This window comes from Carassius gibelio, chromosome B11 (genome assembly GCF_023724105.1).
Source record: "Carassius gibelio isolate Cgi1373 ecotype wild population from Czech Republic chromosome B11, carGib1.2-hapl.c, whole genome shotgun sequence".
NCBI lineage: Eukaryota > Metazoa > Chordata > Actinopteri > Cypriniformes > Cyprinidae > Carassius > Carassius gibelio.
The window spans coordinates 16975902-16996919 of record NC_068406.1 but is presented as its reverse complement, the minus strand read 5'-3'; the positions used below and the strand labels follow the sequence as shown (position 1 = coordinate 16996919).

Below are 21018 nucleotides of genomic sequence, written 5' to 3'. Positions count from 1 at the left end.
TTATTTATTTTTTATTTTATGTATTTTTTTACTATGGATGTTCATTAAACTAATATTGTTCAGGTATGTTCTCATTCCTTATATTTGTTTTGGTTTTTTTTTTTTACTTTATACACTGAAAAAAAAAATTCTGTCATTAATTATAATACCTCATGTCATTCCAAACCTAAAATATTTTTTATGAAATCTTCATGCTTTGTGATCCTGCATAGGCAGCGAGTTTGTTAATAGGAGCAAAGGAAGAAAATTTTATTTTCTTTAGCAAAGGAAAACCAGTCTCCTCTTGGTTTATATCGAAATCCTCTGACATTTTTCTTAGCAAATCCTCAGTTTGTACTTCTACAAGTACAAGTGTTTTGTTCTCTCTCCGCATTCATCGCTAATCATGCCATGCCAACATGCCACGTCATCCGCCAGAACGCCTTCCGCGTATGACAGATAATGGAAGTGAGATAAAAGTGTTTATTACATTTGAAAAGAAAAACAGGAGGCCTTATTCACCTCACGGAGCTGTGTGCGGCACGTTTTATTATGTATGCGTGTGCTTTATTTGATGACTTGTGTATTGTTTAACTGCAACACCTGCTGACTGCAATGACAATTTTTAATATAACTCCGACTGGATTCGTCTGAAAGAAGAAAGTAATATACACCTTGGAGGCTTCGAGGGTGAGTAGAATACAGGTAAATTTTAATTTTTGGATTAAAGATTAAAGAATATCTTATAATGTAAACTATAGGGAGCAAGGTTAAATTAACAACAGAGCCCCAAAAAAAAAGCCGTTTTTACTTTAACTTTACATTAACTTTTGTATTTTTTATTCCGAGTAGTTTTAATGTAAATATCTTATTTAAATTTCAAACTCATCATCATGACATTTCAAATCAGCATATTTTTCCCATTTAGAACTTTATCAAATTTTAGCAAATGGTGATTTGGGTGGTTTCACAACAGTCTTAAAAATAAATCCTATTCTTTGAGATTACATTAAACAATTCAATGCTGTGATGACCTTGTTCTTTTCTGTGGACAATCTTCCATTACTGCAACTCAAACGGTTCGCTTTTAGTTCTGTTATGGGCTCTCTGGGGGTTCACAGTGCTAACCTCACCGTGAAGCTGCCTGAGGCCCAGAAGTCCAAAGATTCACGACCTTAACCAAGTGCTTACGCAGGAAACCTCAACCCAAACAAGTGTGTGAGTTCAAAGATCAAATCTGATGTGGCGAGAGAGAACAGACCTGAACAATATTGGTTAAGTTAACCTACAAAGCCATATTAAAGGTCAGTTTTAAAGGTCAGTTCAAAGCATCAATATGCTGGTCATCAGTTCTTTTTTAATCTTAAATTGAGTTGAATGTGTAGGTGAGTGAAACTGGTCTAGTAGGGTGAAACTGGGATGGGAGAAAGGTGAAGGACATGTCCAATCTCTCCAGGCTCTGGTCTTTGTCCATATAAACGCTGCTGTGCAGGAGCGAGGATCAGGGAATCAGTGACCAGTCTGGGGGCAAGAGGGGAATCAAGGCCAGCATTTCATTACCGAGACCTAGACCAAAACCACATGTGCCTGAGCCACAGCAGACTACTCGGTCTACTGCAGATTTCATTAACCTTGGTTTCCCACGTCCTATTTGGCAGATATATGATGAACAATGCTTAACAAAATCAGTTCATGCAGGTGTAGTTCATCATATAATTCAACTAACTTCCACTAGCAACCAGAAAACGTCTAGTGTGTCTTGATTTCAAACAAAATATATTTCTTGAGCACCAAATCAGTGCATTAGAATGATTTCTGAAGGATCAAATGACACTGAAGACTACATGCAATAGGTGTAAAGTAAATTTCTTAAATAAAATTCAAATTAAAAACAGGTATTTTAAATGTATAATATTGTTTTTTACTCTATTTTGGTCACATAAATGCAGCTTTGGTGAGCATAAAAGACTTTGTCAGTTATATGAAGAAGTTTACTAGAGGAATAATAGATGTGAAATGGGTTCTCATAATGCATTTCATCATCCCTTTTGCTCTTTTCCTTTAAGTTGCAAAGAGCACTAAATCAACGGATATGGTTTAACATGCTAAAAATATGCTGCTGTCTAAAGAAATTGTCATAGGAACCCACCTGTTTCCCAAAGAGTGTGAGCTAGAGAGAAGTAACTCACAGTACCACAGGTGCCAGACACTGTCTGCAATTGATTTCCTGTATGTCACTGGCACCATTTCAAGGCTTTCAGAGGTAAAACAAAGTTACTTTACAGCAGCCATCTATAATGTAATGAGCAGTGGATTCTTACTTAGTATTAGGGGCACATTCAGTCATAACTAAGTTTGCTTTATCTAACTCTTAAAAGGTCTCCTTGTCCACTATTGATTCAGATGTATTTTGTTTTCTTTTAATCATCATAGCTGGTGTGATGCTGGCCTTCTTCAGAGTAATGAATTATTTAAAAACAGCATCAAGCACCCATTTGATGATAAATTATTCATAGTGTATGAAGAATCCGCATTTGATCAATTGTGATTCATATTGTCAGCTGAAAGCATTTTAAAGGACACTTTAAAGAGTAAATATGATGAAACAGTTTTATGTCTTAAAAATTATTTTTGCAATGGTTTAGTGAAACTGATGAAAATCTGATTATATCTGATATATATATATATATATATATATATATATATATATATATATATATATATATAAATAAAAAAAATAAAAAAAATTAATTATTAATATTTTATAAATATAATATTTAATTTATATATATATATATATATATATATATATATATATATAATAAAAAGACCTGAAAAACATTTGAGAATCTAATAGCAGCCCTGTTATGAAATATTCATGACAAATAACAGAACACAGTAAAGTGTGAAACTTAGTAACTATAAATATGTTTGAGAAAGTCAGGTGTAATAATAAACCAAAATAATCAAGTGTTAATAGCCCTGCAGTGAATAGACAAATAGAAGACCATAGCATGTTTGTGTCTCAGTATAAATGGAAAAATTATTATTGTTTTTTAATATTTTTTAATAACCATTTTTATGTTGACATTGGATTAATCTGCCTTGGTTTAAGCCTCAGTTACACATATTGTAAACACTGTGTGTGTACTTCATGCGAGATCTGTTTCTACTAAGAAAACAATTCTGACTGGCTAATTATGAGTTTATGAACTTTAAAATGCAATATAATTTAGCATAAATAACAGCAATGATTAAAATATCCTATTTATGTACTGAACATTTACGAGATCCCTTCAGTGTACAGTGGGCCTTGGTAGCAGGTGTGACCCTGTTCCTGTAGTACTAGTTAAAATTTAGTGACATCTACTGTCTAACTGTGGAAATCATCTCCAGGCAAAGCACTATTAATACTCATGATATATATATATATATATATATATATATATATATATATATATATATATATATATATATATATATATATATATACATATTTGTAAATATATGTGTATAAGTATATATCTGCAACATATGGTGTCAAGCCAGAGCATAAACTAAAAGAAAGATGAACCAGGTGTAACAGAGTGTAGGCTGCAATGAAGCAGACTCTCCCTGATAGATATGAAGGTTCTGGTGATTTGTGGAGTGCCACAAGGAACTACGTCATGCATGAATGGGCACAGTTGGCGCAGAGGAATCAAACTAGAGTCAGTAGTGATCCAGGGTCCCCACACAGTCGCTCTACTCCCCAGAGTGCTCTCTGCATCTCTCTCTCTGTCCCTCTCTCTCTCTCTCGTTGGCATGGCTATTGTAATGTCAATTTAAATAAGGAATTTACCTGTTAAAATAATAAAATATACAATAACAAAATGTGGATGTGAAAAAGACCAACAAACAACAATAATAAATTTCTTTACAGTACTTAGCTTTTTTTTTTTTTAATTCTGAAATAATTTCTTCCTCCCTCTCCTTCTCTCCCTCTCTTTTAAGCAGGATTAAAGCAAGAGCTTCCTTCTAAAATATTTATTTAATCCCAGATGCAAGTAGCATCACACAGACCTGCTCTGATGGGTTTATGCTAATGCTGTTTGAATACTATATTCCTGTTTGCTGATATGTGCTGAATGACAGTATCAGGTATAACTGCCTGCTTGAGTGTAATTGTAATTGTACAGAGATGAGTTCAAGCATACCAAAAAAACAAACAAACTGATTTCTATACTGTTCTCTTATGCAAAAATACAGTAAAAACAGTAATATTGTAAAATATTTTTATGAATTTTATTTTTTAATACATTTTAAAATATAATTTACTTCTATGATACAAAGCAGCCTTTTCAGCAGCTATTATGCCAGTCTTCAGTTTCACAAAATAAGTTGATTTTGAGATCAAGAAATATTTATTGATATTAATTTTGAAAAAAAAATGTAATTCTTTGAGGATTAGAAATCTTTTATAACTGTCAGTAAACATAAATATTATTGTATTTACTGCCACTTTTGCTAAATTGAATGTGTCCTTGCTGAATAAAAATATTAATTTCTTAATTTTTTTTTTTTTTTTTCAGAATTTTCTCCATAGACAGATGGACAGATGGACAGACAGACAGACAGACGGTAGGTAGGTAGGTAGGTAGGTAGGTAGGTAGATAGATAGATAGATAGATAGATAGATAGATAGATAGATAGATAGATAGATAGATAGATAGATAGATAGATAGATAGATAGATAGATAGATAGATAGATAGATAGATAGATAGATAGATAGATCGATAGAGAGATAGATAGGCGGGCGGGCGGGCAGGCAGGCAGATAGATAGATAGATAGATAGATAGATAGATAGATAGATAGATAGATAGATAGATAGACAGACAGACAGACAGACAGACAGACAGACAGACAGACAGACAGATAGATAGTATTTGCTTGATTTATAAATTCATGCTTAAGGCTAACTTTAATAAATCTGACTTTAAAATATATATATATATGTGTTCTGTGAGTTATGGAACTGACAGGCTCCTGGTGTACTCAGCTGCTGTGTGCGCACTTTCCAAGAATTACCCCTCTCTAAACCTGTCCTGTCATAACACTGCATGCCACCCTTACCGACTTCACGGAGGTCTGGAGAAATATCTCCATATCTCCGAGCGACAGTGCCACGTCCCTTTACTGTGAGTGTAGCCGAGCGTAACCTCCATGCAGGGCCCCCCTCTGCCTGTGTTGGCCTTCCCCACAGCAGGGGTCCACTTATTGGACTCAGCCAGCCGAGTGTCAGCAGTCCCCTCTTAATTCACAGCGACGGTGCATTCACTCAAACATCACATGAATACACAGATCCAGCTGAGGTGGGGCCGCAGAGACCAAAACATTTAAAACAAATCTGCAGATATGCGCAATGTGAAGTGACACTCTAATATGAACTTACATGCATACTTTGTGTGTAAAAGAGTTTTAGGATTTGTTCCCAAGCATGTATGCAAGACTGAAGTAGATATAAATAAAAATATCAAGGCATTTTATGTACAGTATGTACATAGTGGTGGAGATTTTTCTGCCAATTGCATTATTTTCCAGTAGGTGGTGACAAGTGACTGTCTTTATGAGTAAGTCATTCAATTATTCATTTATTCATTTATTCCATTCATTCATATCACTGATTTAGCAACAAAACAAGTTTTTGTTGTTTTTAACTAAGGGTTATTCAAATATCAAGCAGGCATTCCCTAGTGAAAATTAAATATACAATGTATTTATGTTTTGTTAAGTATACTTCACTTAAGTAAGTACTTTTAGCATACTAAACTGGAATACTTAATGTCTGCTTTACTGGAACAACTAATTTTGTACTTAATGCACTTTAATTGTGCTGAAAGTAGTGCTGAAGTCCAACTTAATTTATATTAAAGTATATTTGATTGTGCTAAAGTGGATCTATTGCAAGTCTTGCATTTAGAGACTGATATTATTCAAAGATAATACAATCCTCATCGGTACGGTAGTGATAAAACACATTTCTAGGTTTAATGTTAAGATATTTGGATTGTGCACAAGTAATACTCCAAATGAAATTTAAATAACTTTTATATCAGTATGTCTTGAGCGATATGTCAGTAAATATGTTAATAGATTTGAATTTGAAATAAATGTATTTTAAATATATAAATTACATATATGCAAACAAACACAATGTATTCTATCCAAACAACACACTGAAAGAGGAAAACATTTATATGTATTAAAAAAATAATAATAACAAAAAAATTTACTTACAAATAATCTACATAGAATACACAAAAACCAATTATAGCATACATTAAATTTAAATTTATTAATAGTTAAACTATATACGTATATTAAAAGGTAGTTTAAATGTATTTGTTTTAGCTTCTCAATGAAGCATGAATGTCTTTAAGAGTTAGTGGATCATTCACTCAACCAATATTTTTCAAAAACTGATTCATTAAAGAATGCAACAGATATCTTTTTTGAATGAGTCATTGAATCATTTATGTTTTCATTCATATTCATTCAGGAAGTCAACACCACTACTGTGTATCCCTACAGATGATTGTGCTTTACATTTTTTTACTGTTTTCATTAGTGAAACAAAAGTAAACGGCAAATACTCATGCAAAAAAATGCAAGTTACTCGATATTTCGTTTTTTCTTGAACTGTTTCATTAATTATATATGATAATTTGTACATTGTGGAAAATTATTGTAATCTAGAGAAGGGTGCCCTTTTATGAAACCTTTTCATTTTTAGATGAACAGTTTGTAACTCAACAGCTGTTTCCCACAGGAGCAGGACTGGCCTGACGTGCCTGTTTGAGTTTGTTTATGTGTGTGCTAGCTGAGATATCAGCTATGACCTTGTTAGCCCTGCCTTCTGTCTGCCACCTCCACACTGATCTACAGACTGTGCAAGAGATTATGCCCAGTGCGGCTAATCTAGAATAATCCACAACCCAGGCAGTGATGCTCTCAGCGCAGGGGAGCATTCTGGCAATGAGAGCAGCTTACTGAACGATACCAAAACAGAGCTTCAGAAAGTCCGAGTCAAACGCCAATGCAAATCCCCCCTTTGGGTGGAATAATAACAGCGGTAATCATTTTCTGGCAACCAGATTAACACTTTTTCTCAGTGTAAGTTCTTGTTGTATTTGTGGGCCCAATGAGGACAGACTGTCAACCTTGAAACCCTCCCAAGTAAAGGGGGTCACATATGGTTTGGGACTGCAATTGCTGAGCAGTGTGTGTGTGTGTGCCACAGATGTGCGAATGAGATTGTTTGTGTGTGCATTGAGCAGTCACGCTATAACGCTGGATGTTTGCCATCATTTCGCCCCCATTTTTGAGACCCCCAACAGAGGGACTGACATCCATGGCAACAATTAGCGGCAATTACAGTTTGACGGGAGCACAGAGTAGATTTACTGCAGCTGCGAGAGGTGAAGTGTGTCCTATCTTCATGGACATCTGCAACTGTACTCCAGAGAAGAGGGTCTCCTCTTGTGTACTATATTTCTCTGCAATTGGTCAATTAAGTGGCTCTTAACTTCCCTTTCACTCTCCGCCCAATTTTGAAATGCAATTATGTCCTTTCTTTTCACATGGCTGATTATCAATGCGGGTCCATTAAAATCAGATTTGCATAATATAGCATGCTCTGTAGCATCAGGCTATGACAACACATTAATCAAACAGAAGGATGTGTGACTGTAGGACAGAATCATATTTTAAGACTGTAATAGAGGCTGTCACAGCTCCTCATATCCCGTGTGGCACTAGTTGGGCCGGAGTGCACACTTGATTGTCGCCCTACATGTTTGCTGGCTGTCCTTGGCTCTTGGCACCCGGCAGCGTAGCCAGATGTACATGGGTGACCCTGCTCCATATGTGTTCAGTGGATTAGGGTCAGCTGCTTAAGATTCAGGCCCACACTGGCTCCCTTTCTCACCTTCATATGGCCTGTGAAAGGACAAAAGTGTAGAAGGGTTCCCCCTACTTGGTTTGGGTCAAGTCAGGATGAATTGTGAAATATTTTCACTGTTTTTAACTGATCGCTGAAAAAAATTGTAGCTTCACTGTGGTAAGCTACACTGTAAACTGTAAACGTGTTTGTTCATAGAAATAACCAAGAGCCACCTAATAAAAAGAACAGTTGTGAGGTAAGGGTTAGGTAAGGGTTAGGATGAGGACTCAGGACATATATATCACCCTTCTACAAGTCACAAGTTTCCCAGTGGATTCACCAAAAACGAATTACTGCACACCTCCACATGACCAGCCCAACGTCAGAGCATAAAGTGAGTATTGTGGAGCACGTGAAATGCCTCGCGCATAAGAAATGCCAGGCACGTTCCAAGCACTGTGCTTTTATTTAAGAAATTACATAGCCTACAGAGCTCGTTTTTCATGTTTTATGTTTAGGCCAGAGGTCTTCAGGCTTTATAAGGCCAAGGATAACTTGATAGATAGAGAGATGGAGCAGAGATCCCCATATAAAAAATATTAGTGTTACATTTTAAGCCTGGCTTGTGAGTGTAGTACCTCATGGATGAATTGACATACTTTATAGTAAATTTATTGCAAAACTGTTAAGTGAAAGTCTTTCATTCATGGGGGAATGGGAGATGACACTCTGGTTGGTTTATTGAATGTTACGCCCATTACTTATCAAGAGAATAAGGACAACCCATTCCAAAAATGTGCACCCCTTCGCACAGACCATTTTTCCGTCGTTAAAGAGCGAAAGTAAATAGCCCTGAGTGCACATGCGCCGTGCACTTTACACTTTGCGATTAGATCCCTTAAGATTAGGCCCTTAAGCTTTGGTTGAAGTTAATTTTATGTGTAAGACATTTAAAGGAATAGTTCATCAAAAATGAACATTTGCTGAATATTTGCTCACTCTCAGGACATCCAAGATGTAGATGAGTTTGTTTCTTCATCGGAACAGTTTTGTAGAAATGTAGAATTGCATCACCTTCTCACCAATGGATCCTCTGAAGTGTATGGGTGCCATCAAAATTAGAGTCCAAACAGCTGAGAAAAATATCACAACAATCCACCCAACTCCAATCAATTAGTTAATGTCTTGTAAAGAAATGCATATTTGTAAAAAAAAAAAAAAAAAAAAAAAACATCCATTAATGAGAACTTTTAACTGTTGCTTCTGACTGAATATGTCTACTCAATCCATAATATTGCTTAATACTCTTATTTTTACAGCACCCATTCACTATAGATTATCCATTGGTGAGCAAGTGATGTAATGCTAAATTTCTCATAATCTGTTCTGATGCTATGTCAGTATTAACTAAAAAGAAAAAGAAAAAAAAATAACACTGTACACAGAGATTTTTCATTTCCTCTCTTATTTTGTGTTTTTATTTAGAATCCATTAATAATGAGAGAATTGTGCAATCAGATTCCAGTGGGTGAAATCACATGTGCCTCATATGCTACAGATTACGTCTGAGCAGATGGAGAGAGAGCAACATGCATAGGGTATGCTTGGCACTCAACATTGTTAATGTAGTTACAGAGAGAGGGATACAGTCTTTCTCTGTCTGTCGTTCTCTGACTTTCTCTTTATCTGTCTGATTACATTGTGTCACTCACATGAGCCTAGTTAGATGTAAACCAGTATGCGTTTTTCCACATTTTTCCATGTCCTCTTGGGACAAAAGGTTTTCATGTGTCTGAAAGCTATCTTGACTCTGGTGTGCATTGTCAGACTGATGGTATGTGAGAGAGCAATGCTGAAAATGTAAATATTATTGTCAAGAGCTGAATGTTGTTCATAGGAATGACCACGTTTACAAGTTCGAGCCTGTTCTTGAAATCAAAATACAGCATTTTAGATTAAATTAGTTCTAGTTTTCTTGGGTGATCAGTTTTGTTTGGGGATGCACTGGTATTACAATTCTCATTGATACAGTAAGCTGATAATATATATTGTTTAAAATTCTAAATAATAATAAAAAATAAAACACAAAAAAGAAATAAGATCATTGATTTTAAATGCAAGTGATTTTTTACAGGATGGATAATGAGATTTTTAAAATTAAGTTACACTTTTTTACACACATCATTTTTAAACTATTAGTGTTTTGCTAAATGTAGAAATAGAGTATTTATCCAATATTGACCAATACCAAACCTGATACTGAAATCATATACTTATTAATTTACTGCAATTTTTTAATATTTAAAGTAGTGCTGTCAAATGATTAATCACGATTAATCGCATCCAAAATAAAAGTTTGTTTATATAATATATGTGTGTGTGTTCTGTGAATATTTTTAATGTAATATAATGCATTTATATATTTAACAAAAATATGTTAAGTTTATTATTAAATATATTTATATATATGAATGTAAATATATGCATGTAAATACATGAAAATATTTTCTAAATATATACTGTATGTGTGTGTATTTATTTTTAAATAAAAAAATATACACAGTACACACACATATATATTATGTAAACAAAAACTTCCATTTTGGACTCGATTAATCATGATTAATCACTTGACAGCTCTGAAATATAAATATTCTTAAAAGTGCTAAATATCAGGTTATTTCACTGCTTGATGAATGAGCTCCTTTATTACATGGCTCTCTAGAATACTAGGTTCTGATTGGTCGTTCACTGCATTCCAAAGACAAATATGTTTCTGTAATGACCGTTAAACTGTATTAATTAACCACTTTTCCAGGCAACTGATCTTCTACACATGTGTTAATTTCACATATCTTGAATTTTCTAAAACTTGATTCAGTATTCCAAGTGCATTTATTTATTTACTTATTCAGATTATTTGTTTATTTGGTAAGTAGTCATATAATAAGCAAGAAAAATACAGTGTGTTACACCCATGCGAATGACCTTCAAATTGTACATTATTTAAGTTAAAATAATTGCTGTGTTTTCTGATTTTTGTTTTTTTCTTTCAGATCCCGATTCTAAAAGTGAAGAATGTGTGGGAATCAAGGATCAGCATTTGATTTCGATCAAGGGCAATTCTATGCACACCAATGAGAAGCTGGGTTAACCACTGTGTGAAATGCATTACTCTTTATAATAGTAATGTCAAGAGAAGTGAAGTTGCATTAAACATATGAAATATTTTTTCAAACCTTTGGATCTGCATCTAAAAGTAGAAATTGCTTGCAATCAGACAAATCTTGTGAGGTCCCCAAATTTAATTTTTCCTGGTCCCGTGCTTTGGATTTGGGTTGGAGTCTGTATCTCTGGTAATGGGCCTCACATGTTACAGATCCTGTGGCAGAACTCGAGTTCGACCCATTGGCAGATCAAATATTGCATGCTGGATCTATACACACTTTCTGAGCTGTTCATGTATATCCTGCATTAAACTTTTATTGAAAGTAAGAATACTAATTATTAGAAAATACAACTATGAAACAAATGCAATAGGAAATTAATGTGTCTAATTTATCCATAGTCACATGTTGGTCTTGTTCTAATTTCTGGTCCTATGATTATGATTCTGTCCAAAAAAAAAAAAAAATTCCCTTATGATTAGTTACATTTGCAATGCAATCACAGGCAAAAACATTATGTAAGTACACTGAAGACAAAAAATCTCTACTGATATGAGTGCCAGATATTCTTATATGGTAGGTTTTAAAATCTTTCATTCCCCAAATCTTATTGAAAGTTTTGCTTGCATCTGATATTTAAACCCAGACACACCTACAAATTACAAAACATTTCATTAGGCATGACTAAACTATAATACTGAGTTGTAACCAATCAGAGCATTTGTGTGTGTTAGTGAGGTCAGGCATTTGGTTTACTTAAATGGAGAGGGCTGCTCTCTCATTCACACACTGCTAAAATCCAGGATCACTCTTCAGTTGAAAACATTCTTCAAGACGACAACACAGAATCAACATGCATAGTAAAGACCAAATCTGGTAAGTTTTCTTTCCATTTTAAGGTTAAAAATAATCTTAGGAATGTGTGTATGAAAAATATACACATATACATAACTACTTTTTGTCAAAAATGTAAAAGTTTAGCTCTGTTTAATGTTGGTTATTGAATGACATTTTATAGTATAGAATGTGATTCTGGTTAAGCAAAGGGATATTTGCCATTTTTATCAATAAAGCCAATATAATACTTTTTAATAGTCACAATAGACCAAATGGAACAGTCCACAATCTGCAGCAAAAGAACTGATGTTTTAAATTCCACAATTTTCTCGAATTTATTTGAAATAGGGAGTCAGGCTTTTAGTTTAATAAAGATTTTTCTTTTCTGACCAGCCATGAGGACTATCAGAGAACAGCAGACTGGCTGCTGTCCCAGACACAGCATAGACCCAAAGTAGCCATCATCTGCGGCTCTGGACTGGGAATGCTGGCAGATGCGCTCAAATGCCAAGACTCTTTCAAATACTCTGACATACCTGGCTTTCCTCAGAGCACAGGTAAGATGCAACTGAGAGCATGTAACAATGTGTTTTCATCAGTGGTTTTTATTCATTTGCAAAAATCAAATCAAAGTATTAGCTGAAAATGTCGAATCCTGTTAGCGTGTTACACTGTTAAATGTTTAGCCTGCAGAAAATCGAGGATTTTTGTATAGTGTGTTATGTTGTAACATAACATAACATAACTTCACTGTGTTGTGTGTATTGAAACAGTGAAGGGTCATGCTGGAAGACTGGTTTTTGGAGAGCTCAAAGGGAAGACCTGCGTATGCATGCAGGGCCGCTTCCACATGTATGAGGGGCACTCACTAAGCAAGGTTTGATCTTTTTTAAAACAATGGCACTAAATGCTACACTTCTCTTCCGTAAATTATTGTTCAAATTTATGCTATAGATGTTTGATTGTTTTGTTCACCAAAGCAGTGTTTATTTGATAAAAAAATACAGTAGAAACAGTAATAATCTGAAATATTATTACAAACTGAAATTTCTGTTTTAATATATTTGAACATTTATTTCTGTTATACATAACTGAATTTTCTGCAGCCATTTCTCCATTCTTAATTATTCTAATATGCTGATTTGATGCTAAAGAAAAATTATCAATTATCAATGATAAAAGCAGTAATGATGCTTACTATTTTGGGGGAAAGAACATACTTTGTATATCTTATACTACCCCTTTAATCATTTTAATGTGAATTAAAGTACTCTTTAAAAACATCTTGACCCTAAACTTTCCAAGGTTTTTTTTTTTTTTTTTTTTTTTTTTTTTTTTTTTTTTACAATTTCCACTTCAGTTCACCTTGGTAAGTTTGCATCTTTCTTGACATTTTTTTTTTTCAAGCTTTATTTGCATAATGGTTTGGGATAATACAAAATCTGTATCTTGGAAGTTTCATCACGTGTCACAAATGCATTCCAAAAGTGACTCCAAAACACTGTTCTATTCATGCTGTGTCATGCTGCAGTCTAGAATGATGATAGAATAAGGTGATTTTTTCTTTTTGGATGCCCGCACAGTATATTCACTCCATCCTGGTCATGCTGATTTGAGTCACATGCTGTAATCAGAGCACAATGAAGCATTCAGTGAAACTTTTGAATGATTTATATAACACAGGGTTAGATTAAAATAGCTTATTGGCGGTATCCCTGTACAGTACACCCGCACGCTTTTACAAGTTCATTACAAAGGTACTGGATGTTGAAAATGGAATGACTGAATTTGCACTTGTGTTCCTCAGGTCACTTTTCCAGTAAGAGTGTTCAAGCTCCTGGGTGTCGAAACCTTGATTGTCACTAATGCTGCAGGGTCATTAGCGGACACTTATAACTGTGGTGATATTATGATCATACGTGACCACATTAACTTCCCTGGACTTGCTGGACTGAACCCGCTCAGTGGCCCTAATGATGATAAGTGAGTATCAATGTACATGTTGAAGTGAGTTAAGAAAGCGTTCATTCATTAGAATCACCAGTACAAGGAATCAAATCATTTATCTGTTGCTGTCAAGGTTTGGTCCTCGGTTTCCACCCATGTCTGGGGTTTATGACAAAAGCCTACGGAAGATGGCGTTCGACATCTGTAAGAGCATGGGTGTCTCCCAGTATGTCCAAGAAGGCGTCTACTGCATGGTGGGAGGACCCAACTTTGAGAGCATAGCTGAGGCCCGCCTTCTGCACAAACTGGGAGTGGATGCAGTTGGTAAGCTTGCGTCTCGTTTAGGAAAAGCAATGCAATTCGTTTCTAATCCAAATATCTAAATTGATTTTCAAAAAATTTAATTTTCACTTAACTTTGACTGATGATGTAAATGAGCAACAACTTCACCTAGAAGAGATGGTTCACCCAAAAAATGAAAATTGTCATAATTTACTAGTTCCAAACCTATATGAGTTACTTTCTTCTGTTGAGCACAAAAGAAGATATTTTAAAGAATGCTGAAAAACAAGTTGCTGGAAGCTGTTGACTTCCATAGTATGGAAATAAAATCATATGAAAGTCAATGGCTGCCAGAAATCATTTTTAAGGTTATTTCAGCGCCTGATGAATGAGCTCCTTTATTACATGGCTCTCTGGAATACTTGGTTCTGATTGGACAATCGCTGCATTCCACAGACTCATATTACTCTGTAATAAACTGTAAAACTGACCACTGTGACGGGCGTCTGATTTCCTGCACAGCTGTGTTAGTTTCACATATGTTATATCGCTTTGTGAAATTATAGATTTATATCATAGTCATAATATAATTTTTGGTCACACTTTATTTTAAGCGTCCAATTCTCATCATTAACAAACCATTAACTATGTATTTTGCCTTAATAAACTCCCAATTTGCTGATTATTAATAGTTAGTAAGTTAGTTTTAAAACAGGTATTGGGTAGGATTAGGATATGTATAATATGTCCATGTAGAGTATGGACATGCAAAATATGTGTTTTATCAGTACTAATAAACAGCCAATATGTTAATATTATGCATGCTAATAAGCAACTCGTTAAAGTGAGAATTGGTCCCTATACTAAAATATTACCAAATTATTCTACTGACATAATAGAATCATTTCTTTAACTTAAATCAGTATCACAAGTGCATTTATATTTGAAGTTGTTAAGTAGCCATAATAATAAGCCAGTAGGCCATTTTGGCCAAATCGCTATGTAAATACATACCTGTGTATTGTATAGAAATAGTAAGTCATTTTATGCCTATGTCTAACTTCATGTCTAACTTGCCTTTAAAGGAATGAGTACTGCACCAGAAGTGTTGGTCGCCAGTCATTGTGGCATGAGGGTCTTCGGTCTCTCCCTCATCACTAACAAAGTGGTGAAAAGCTATGAGGACAATGAGTCTGTCAATCATGAAGCTGTGCTGGAAGTGAGCAAAATGCGTTCGGAAACGCTGCAGGCGCTCGTCACAGAGCTCATCAGCCGTATGGACATCAACAACAACACGGCGTGATGTCATCAACACTGGAACTGCCAATCAAAACCTTACCCAGGAAAATCTGCAGCTATACTATGATCATGTTTTTCATTACTTTATACTTTTCAATGCAGTTACAGAGCATCTGTTTCAATAACACATTATAAATATTTAAATGTTAAGAATTTACTATTTGCTGTGATCAAAAATATGATCTAGTTTGATGGTGACATAACAACAAATTTAAAACACTGGGCTATTCCATAGTTTATTCATTAAATGTTAGTCTTTTTTGTGCTTTTTGGAAGGCTGTATATACATTTGTATATTGGTGATTTCATAATATGAATCCCACCTTTATTTGGGGAATTATGCAGAAACAAAATGTATGCACTGCTGTTCATTATACAAACTATAACTCCCAGTGTTAATATGTTGATGATAAAGTTGGGTATTTGAATCATTGTTATGCTATGTATAATACATTTTATATTTACTGTTCGTGTTGTAAATGTGCCATTAAATATAGACCGTTTTGTATAACCTTCTCTTCTATAAACATGCATCTTAACTTAGAAATATCAAGCAATTAAAGTGTATCTTGAAAACAAGTATATTGTTACTCATTTCCATTTCATAATAAACATATTTATTTATGTATTTAGAGAGGGTTTAGAAAATATACAATACAAACCCATTAATTAAACATTAATTTTCCAGTAATAACATAAAAAATTAATTAGGCCTAGTGTACATTTAAAGATGAAAGGAAAATATTTAATAATAACAAACGTGGAATTTTTAGAAGAATTTGGAAAAGACACAACTGAATTCTTTATACTCTCAATTTTGCTACTATCACATGGAATATATAGGGATTCATAGAAGTTCATAAAGACTTGCTCTTTACTGTTAGGCCACATGATAATAGTACTGTACAGCGCAGTTTTGCGCATGCTCAGTATGTCCACTAGATGGCAGCAGAAGTACGCTGTTCCCAGGCGTGTTTCTCCGGTTGCTATGACAAACTTGTTGGAACTGTCGGTAATTTTGATGTCGACGGCTGTGAAGAAAAAAACAACATGGCAGGTCAAGATATGAATAACTTTCATTCCGTGGTATGACTAACTGTTTTATGGTAATGTATTGTGACGTTAATGTAGTGGTCTGGCATAATGAAAAAGTTTGCAATACTTTATTATTTTATTATTTAATGTATGAATATTACTTTCTGTAAAGTAGACTAAAAACTTACATATATTTTTCAAGGATTACAGAAAATGGGAGCGAAATACAAAACCTAAACCTCTGCTCTGGGAAACTCCTCATCGTAAAGCAGGCATATCATCTAACAAAGGAGAAATTCGACCATCTCCGACTGGAAAATCAGCTGTAAACATGGGTCTGTCTGGATCAAAGCTTCTACTGTAGTGAGGCATATCTGTCTTCAAGAATTATTTTGTAGTCTCTGCTTTATGAACTGGAAGATCTCAATCTCATGTCCACAATGATTTAACAGCACTCCCCAAATTCCCTTCAAGAAGGACAGCTGAAAAGGTGGACCAGGTCCAGGTCACCTCAAAGATGAAATACAACATCAAAGAACTAATGGTGTGTACCTACTATAAAGAAGGAAAGCAGACTTTAATAGTTCACTTGTGCGCAGTTTTGTGTATACGCCATGTCAACGGCTGCACTCTGTTGTAGATACTCATCAAATCCAGGAAAGAAGCAATAAAAGACCTGGAGGAGCTCTGTGAACAGCTTCAAGAGAGGAACCTGCAGATGGCAAGAAGCATAATGGATACAGACAGGAGCTCATTCTCCAGAACCAATGAACTACTCGTCCAGGCAGAGCAAAAGAGGGTGAGCGAAACTGTATCACATCTTTAGATCCTACTGTAAATATTGTGCACTAAACTCAAACTTTATCAAAATTTAGCTTGTACTGAATACCCCTAACCAATCAAACGTGATCTTTTATGCTCTTTCTAGAGATCAACAGTAGCTTTGAAACGATGGAATGACAGTCTTATCAAAAAGGCCAAAACAGAGCTGAGAGATAGCAAGGAAGCATCACAGACACATCTCAGTGGTTAGTTTATAGTATTTTATAGTTCATCATTTTCAAATGCAATACTACACAGTAAAAAAATTTAATATTTTCGAATGTAATTTATTCTCGTGACAGCAAATCTTTTTAATATGCTGGTTTCGTGCTCAAGAAACACTGAAAATAAAACTAAAAAGCAGTTTCTGCTTTATATTTTTGTGGAAACCATAAAATAGTGTTTTTTTTTTTTTTTTGTTTTTTTTTTTTGCGATTCTTTGATAAATAGAAAGTACAAAAAAACAGCATTTATTTGAAATAAAAATCTTTGGAAGTGTAATTGTCTTTTACCTTCTTTTTTGATCAATGCAATGCATCGTTGCTGAATATAAGCATAATTTTATGATGATGATTATTATTATATTTAATTATACAGTACTGATCCCAGTACTGTAGCGTATATAAAAGCAGGTGCATAAAATCAAGCATGTTACAAGATTTAATGTAGAATGAGGCCCTCTTCTGTTCAAGCATGATAATGCCTCTGTGCACACAGAGAGGTCCACATGTTTGGGTATCCAAATTATTTTGGCAGTATAGTGTTGTTTCTGCAATGGCTGTTAATGGTAAAGCAAAAACAAACAACCCCAAACTACAGCAACACATTTCAGCTGACTTCTTCTGATAAATGTAGGTTTGCAGAAGCAGTTGGATCTGTTAAAAGCGAAGGTGGTGGAGGCTCAGAAGGAGCTCCGCAGACTGAAGACGTATAAAGATATGGAGTTCCCAGTCAAGGCTTTGCAGATTAAAGACATGGAAAGAAAGCTGGACAGACTGAAAGAGATGCAGCAGGTAAAATATGAGCAGGACTTATTGCTGGATAACTGGGTGAAAAGTTATATCCTGGAAAATCCTTTATTTATTAAAAAAAAACATGTGGTTCCAGCTCCCATAAGAACACTTCAGTGTGCAATAACATTGTAGTGTATTTGCCCCCTTCATAACTAACAGAAAGAGCAAGAAGATTTGAATCTGTTTTTTAAGAAAGAAATGGTCAATTTGGAGAGACGCCAGTGCCAAAAAGAACAAGAAGTGCTGTCTGCTGTTGTTGAGGTAAAGAAGTTCTTCTGTGTTGATCTTTAGATTTATGATATTTTAAATGGAGATCATTTTTTACTTAAGGAGCTTCATAAAAAAAATATGTTTGTGGTTTGTTTTTCAGAAACATGCTTCCCACATCCCTCCCATTGTCAAACTGATGGCCTCACAGAACGATACAATGAGGGAAGAGATTCATAAACAGAAAAAGGTAGTTATTTTTATATAAAAATATACTTTAAAGTTTATTATTGATTATTAAAGTGGAATGAATCTTTTACAATACATTTATTTGCATTGTAAATTTAATTCGCTGTATTTTTTTTTAAGTTGGTAATGGAGATGGAGCGAAAGAATGAAGAGCTAAGGACGTGCATCCAGGAACTGCAACTATCAAGACCAAAAAACATCAGGAGAGAGATCTTTCCAGATGTTTTCCTGAAATCAGACAAGTAAGTGGATGAGGACATTAAGTTATTGTGGCAAACAGCTTCTTTATCACAAACAGTTCTTATGTCCTCAATTAACACAAGAACATTGCCAAGCTCTTCAGCTGAAGCATTCCCAAGTTAAACAATAATTGCATCTCCAGAGAAACGTTCTCACAAAATTGGCCACTTGAAAGGAAGTTCAACAAACCCCTCGAAATGTCGAACAGTGTTAGTATGACCCCGACCCCTCCCATAAACAGATATAGAACAGCAACACTTAGAGAACTTCACTTTCAAGAGCCTTCTCTAACACACTGACAGCACACAGCCTATGAGAATTTAACTTCCACTATGAGATAAGATGCTCATTAAATGCACTGAAGACCATTTTAAAGAAATAGTTCACCCGAAAATGAATTCTGGCATTATTTAGTCAATCATCATTCCAAACCTGTAAGACTTCCTTGCAAAAGAAGAAATTCTAAAGGAAGTAACAAATGATTTTGTCCAATTGAAGACAATAGGGTCCAAAAAACACACAGAGACATTTTTCAAAACACCTTCCAGAAAAAAAATCATGGTTAGTTTCCTAAAAGCATCATTAGTCTATGGTTGCAATTTTCGTCATTACTAAGATATGAGTGTACAGTACAGTAGTCACCAGGATCTCCACCACCTTCATTTGATGTCATTAATAACACTGCTATGTTGTTGAAATAATGTGTGATCATATTGGTAATTAAAAGATGGCTGAATTTTACCATGCAAATATGTATGATAAGAAACATGTTCACTAACCCATTAAGCTTTTTTGGAGATTGTAATGGAGCGTTGCAAATCAGATACTGTAAACTAGAGGGAAAAGTACCCTATCAATTTTCAATCAAATGCTTGGTTTGGAAAAAGCATTGAGCTGTTGGAGATGGTGTTATATTACACAGTACTGGAAAAGACTCCAAAGGCCATCTTAAAGATAAATGAAGAACAAGAGATTGCTGTGCATTCATGGAATCCCTGGCATCCATTAAAGGTTAATGAAGGTTTCACATTTCCCAACAGTCTGTTCCAAAACACCATGTCATTTTCCTCTCCGTGACAATTGGTCATATCTCCAAAACTATCAGACACTTTATTCCAAGGTCCTGCGAGTGCATGCACAACCCCTTGCTGCCCATTGGGAGCTGGTATTATCACAGATAAGATTTATTCATATGGACCTTCGGTCCTTAAGTGTTTTGCCCTAGGGGACAAAGAATGTGGAAAACAAGCACAAAAAAAAACATTTACTGTGTTCACATATCATGTCACACTGAGCACCAAGTTATAAAGGTTTCCATTAAATGGAGATAATGATAAACAGATCTGGGATTTCCTGCTTCGCTCGTGACAGAGACGTGGCTTTAGTGTCTGCAGATGTACTGAGCCCCAGCAGAGAAAGTTCTCATGTTTCCTGTCTTAAACAAACCGTCTCAGGCTGTGGTGACCGTGTTTAAGGGCAGATGTCCTGTAAGGAGTCCTCCTGATTTACATGGTCTTTCCACCAAAAAAAAATGAAGATTCTGTCATCGTTTATCGTTCCAAACCTGCAGCAACAGGCAGGGAGAGTAAAGGACACAATTTTCCTTTTCGGGTGAACTAACTCTTTTAGGTCATATAATGGCTTTATACAGTTACTGTCACTGTGTTTTCTGTATTTTAGGTGTACTCCAGATATGGACGTCCATCTTAATATACCCCAAGTGGATTTGCTCCATGTGTAGCCTTGTGCTGAAGGCATTACCTTTTTGAGTCTTCCCTTGAGCTGCTATATATTACTGATGAAAGTCAATGAAGCCACTTCATTCATTAAATCATTTTACTCAGTCAAACAATGGTACAAATCTTCTTTTCTTTATTTGTCTTTGCTTTCAGTGTGTTTTATATGCTTTATCGTCTCTTTATTTTCTAAAAACACAATATATTGTGTATATAATAATATATACACTCTAGTGCAAATGCCATAATTTACTGATCTGCTTTTAGACATGCAACTGCATA

General features: G+C 34.9%; 2 protein-coding genes across 2 annotated transcripts; both read left to right on the top strand.

Annotated features, from left to right (window-relative positions):
- The first annotated feature begins 484 nt into the window (after nucleotides 1-484).
- cb11h20orf96 (chromosome B11 C20orf96 homolog) lies at nucleotides 485-20843 on the top strand. Its single transcript, XM_052569654.1, has 10 exons — nucleotides 485-684; nucleotides 16672-16804; nucleotides 16922-17013; nucleotides 17110-17268; nucleotides 17398-17497; nucleotides 18147-18304; nucleotides 18464-18565; nucleotides 18675-18761; nucleotides 18881-19002; nucleotides 20681-20843. Exons 2-10 carry the CDS (start codon nucleotides 16801-16803, stop codon nucleotides 20739-20741), a joined length of 885 nt encoding a protein of 294 aa, XP_052425614.1. The 5' UTR covers nucleotides 485-684; nucleotides 16672-16800; the 3' UTR covers nucleotides 20742-20843.
- On the top strand, nucleotides 8159-16016 carry pnp4a (purine nucleoside phosphorylase 4a). Its single transcript, XM_052569655.1, has 8 exons — nucleotides 8159-8296; nucleotides 9388-9500; nucleotides 10959-11945; nucleotides 12300-12463; nucleotides 12680-12783; nucleotides 13714-13889; nucleotides 13987-14177; nucleotides 15221-16016. Exons 3-8 carry the CDS (start codon nucleotides 11923-11925, stop codon nucleotides 15436-15438), a joined length of 876 nt encoding a protein of 291 aa, XP_052425615.1. The 5' UTR covers nucleotides 8159-8296; nucleotides 9388-9500; nucleotides 10959-11922; the 3' UTR covers nucleotides 15439-16016.
- Nucleotides 20844-21018: the final 175 nt, after the last annotated feature.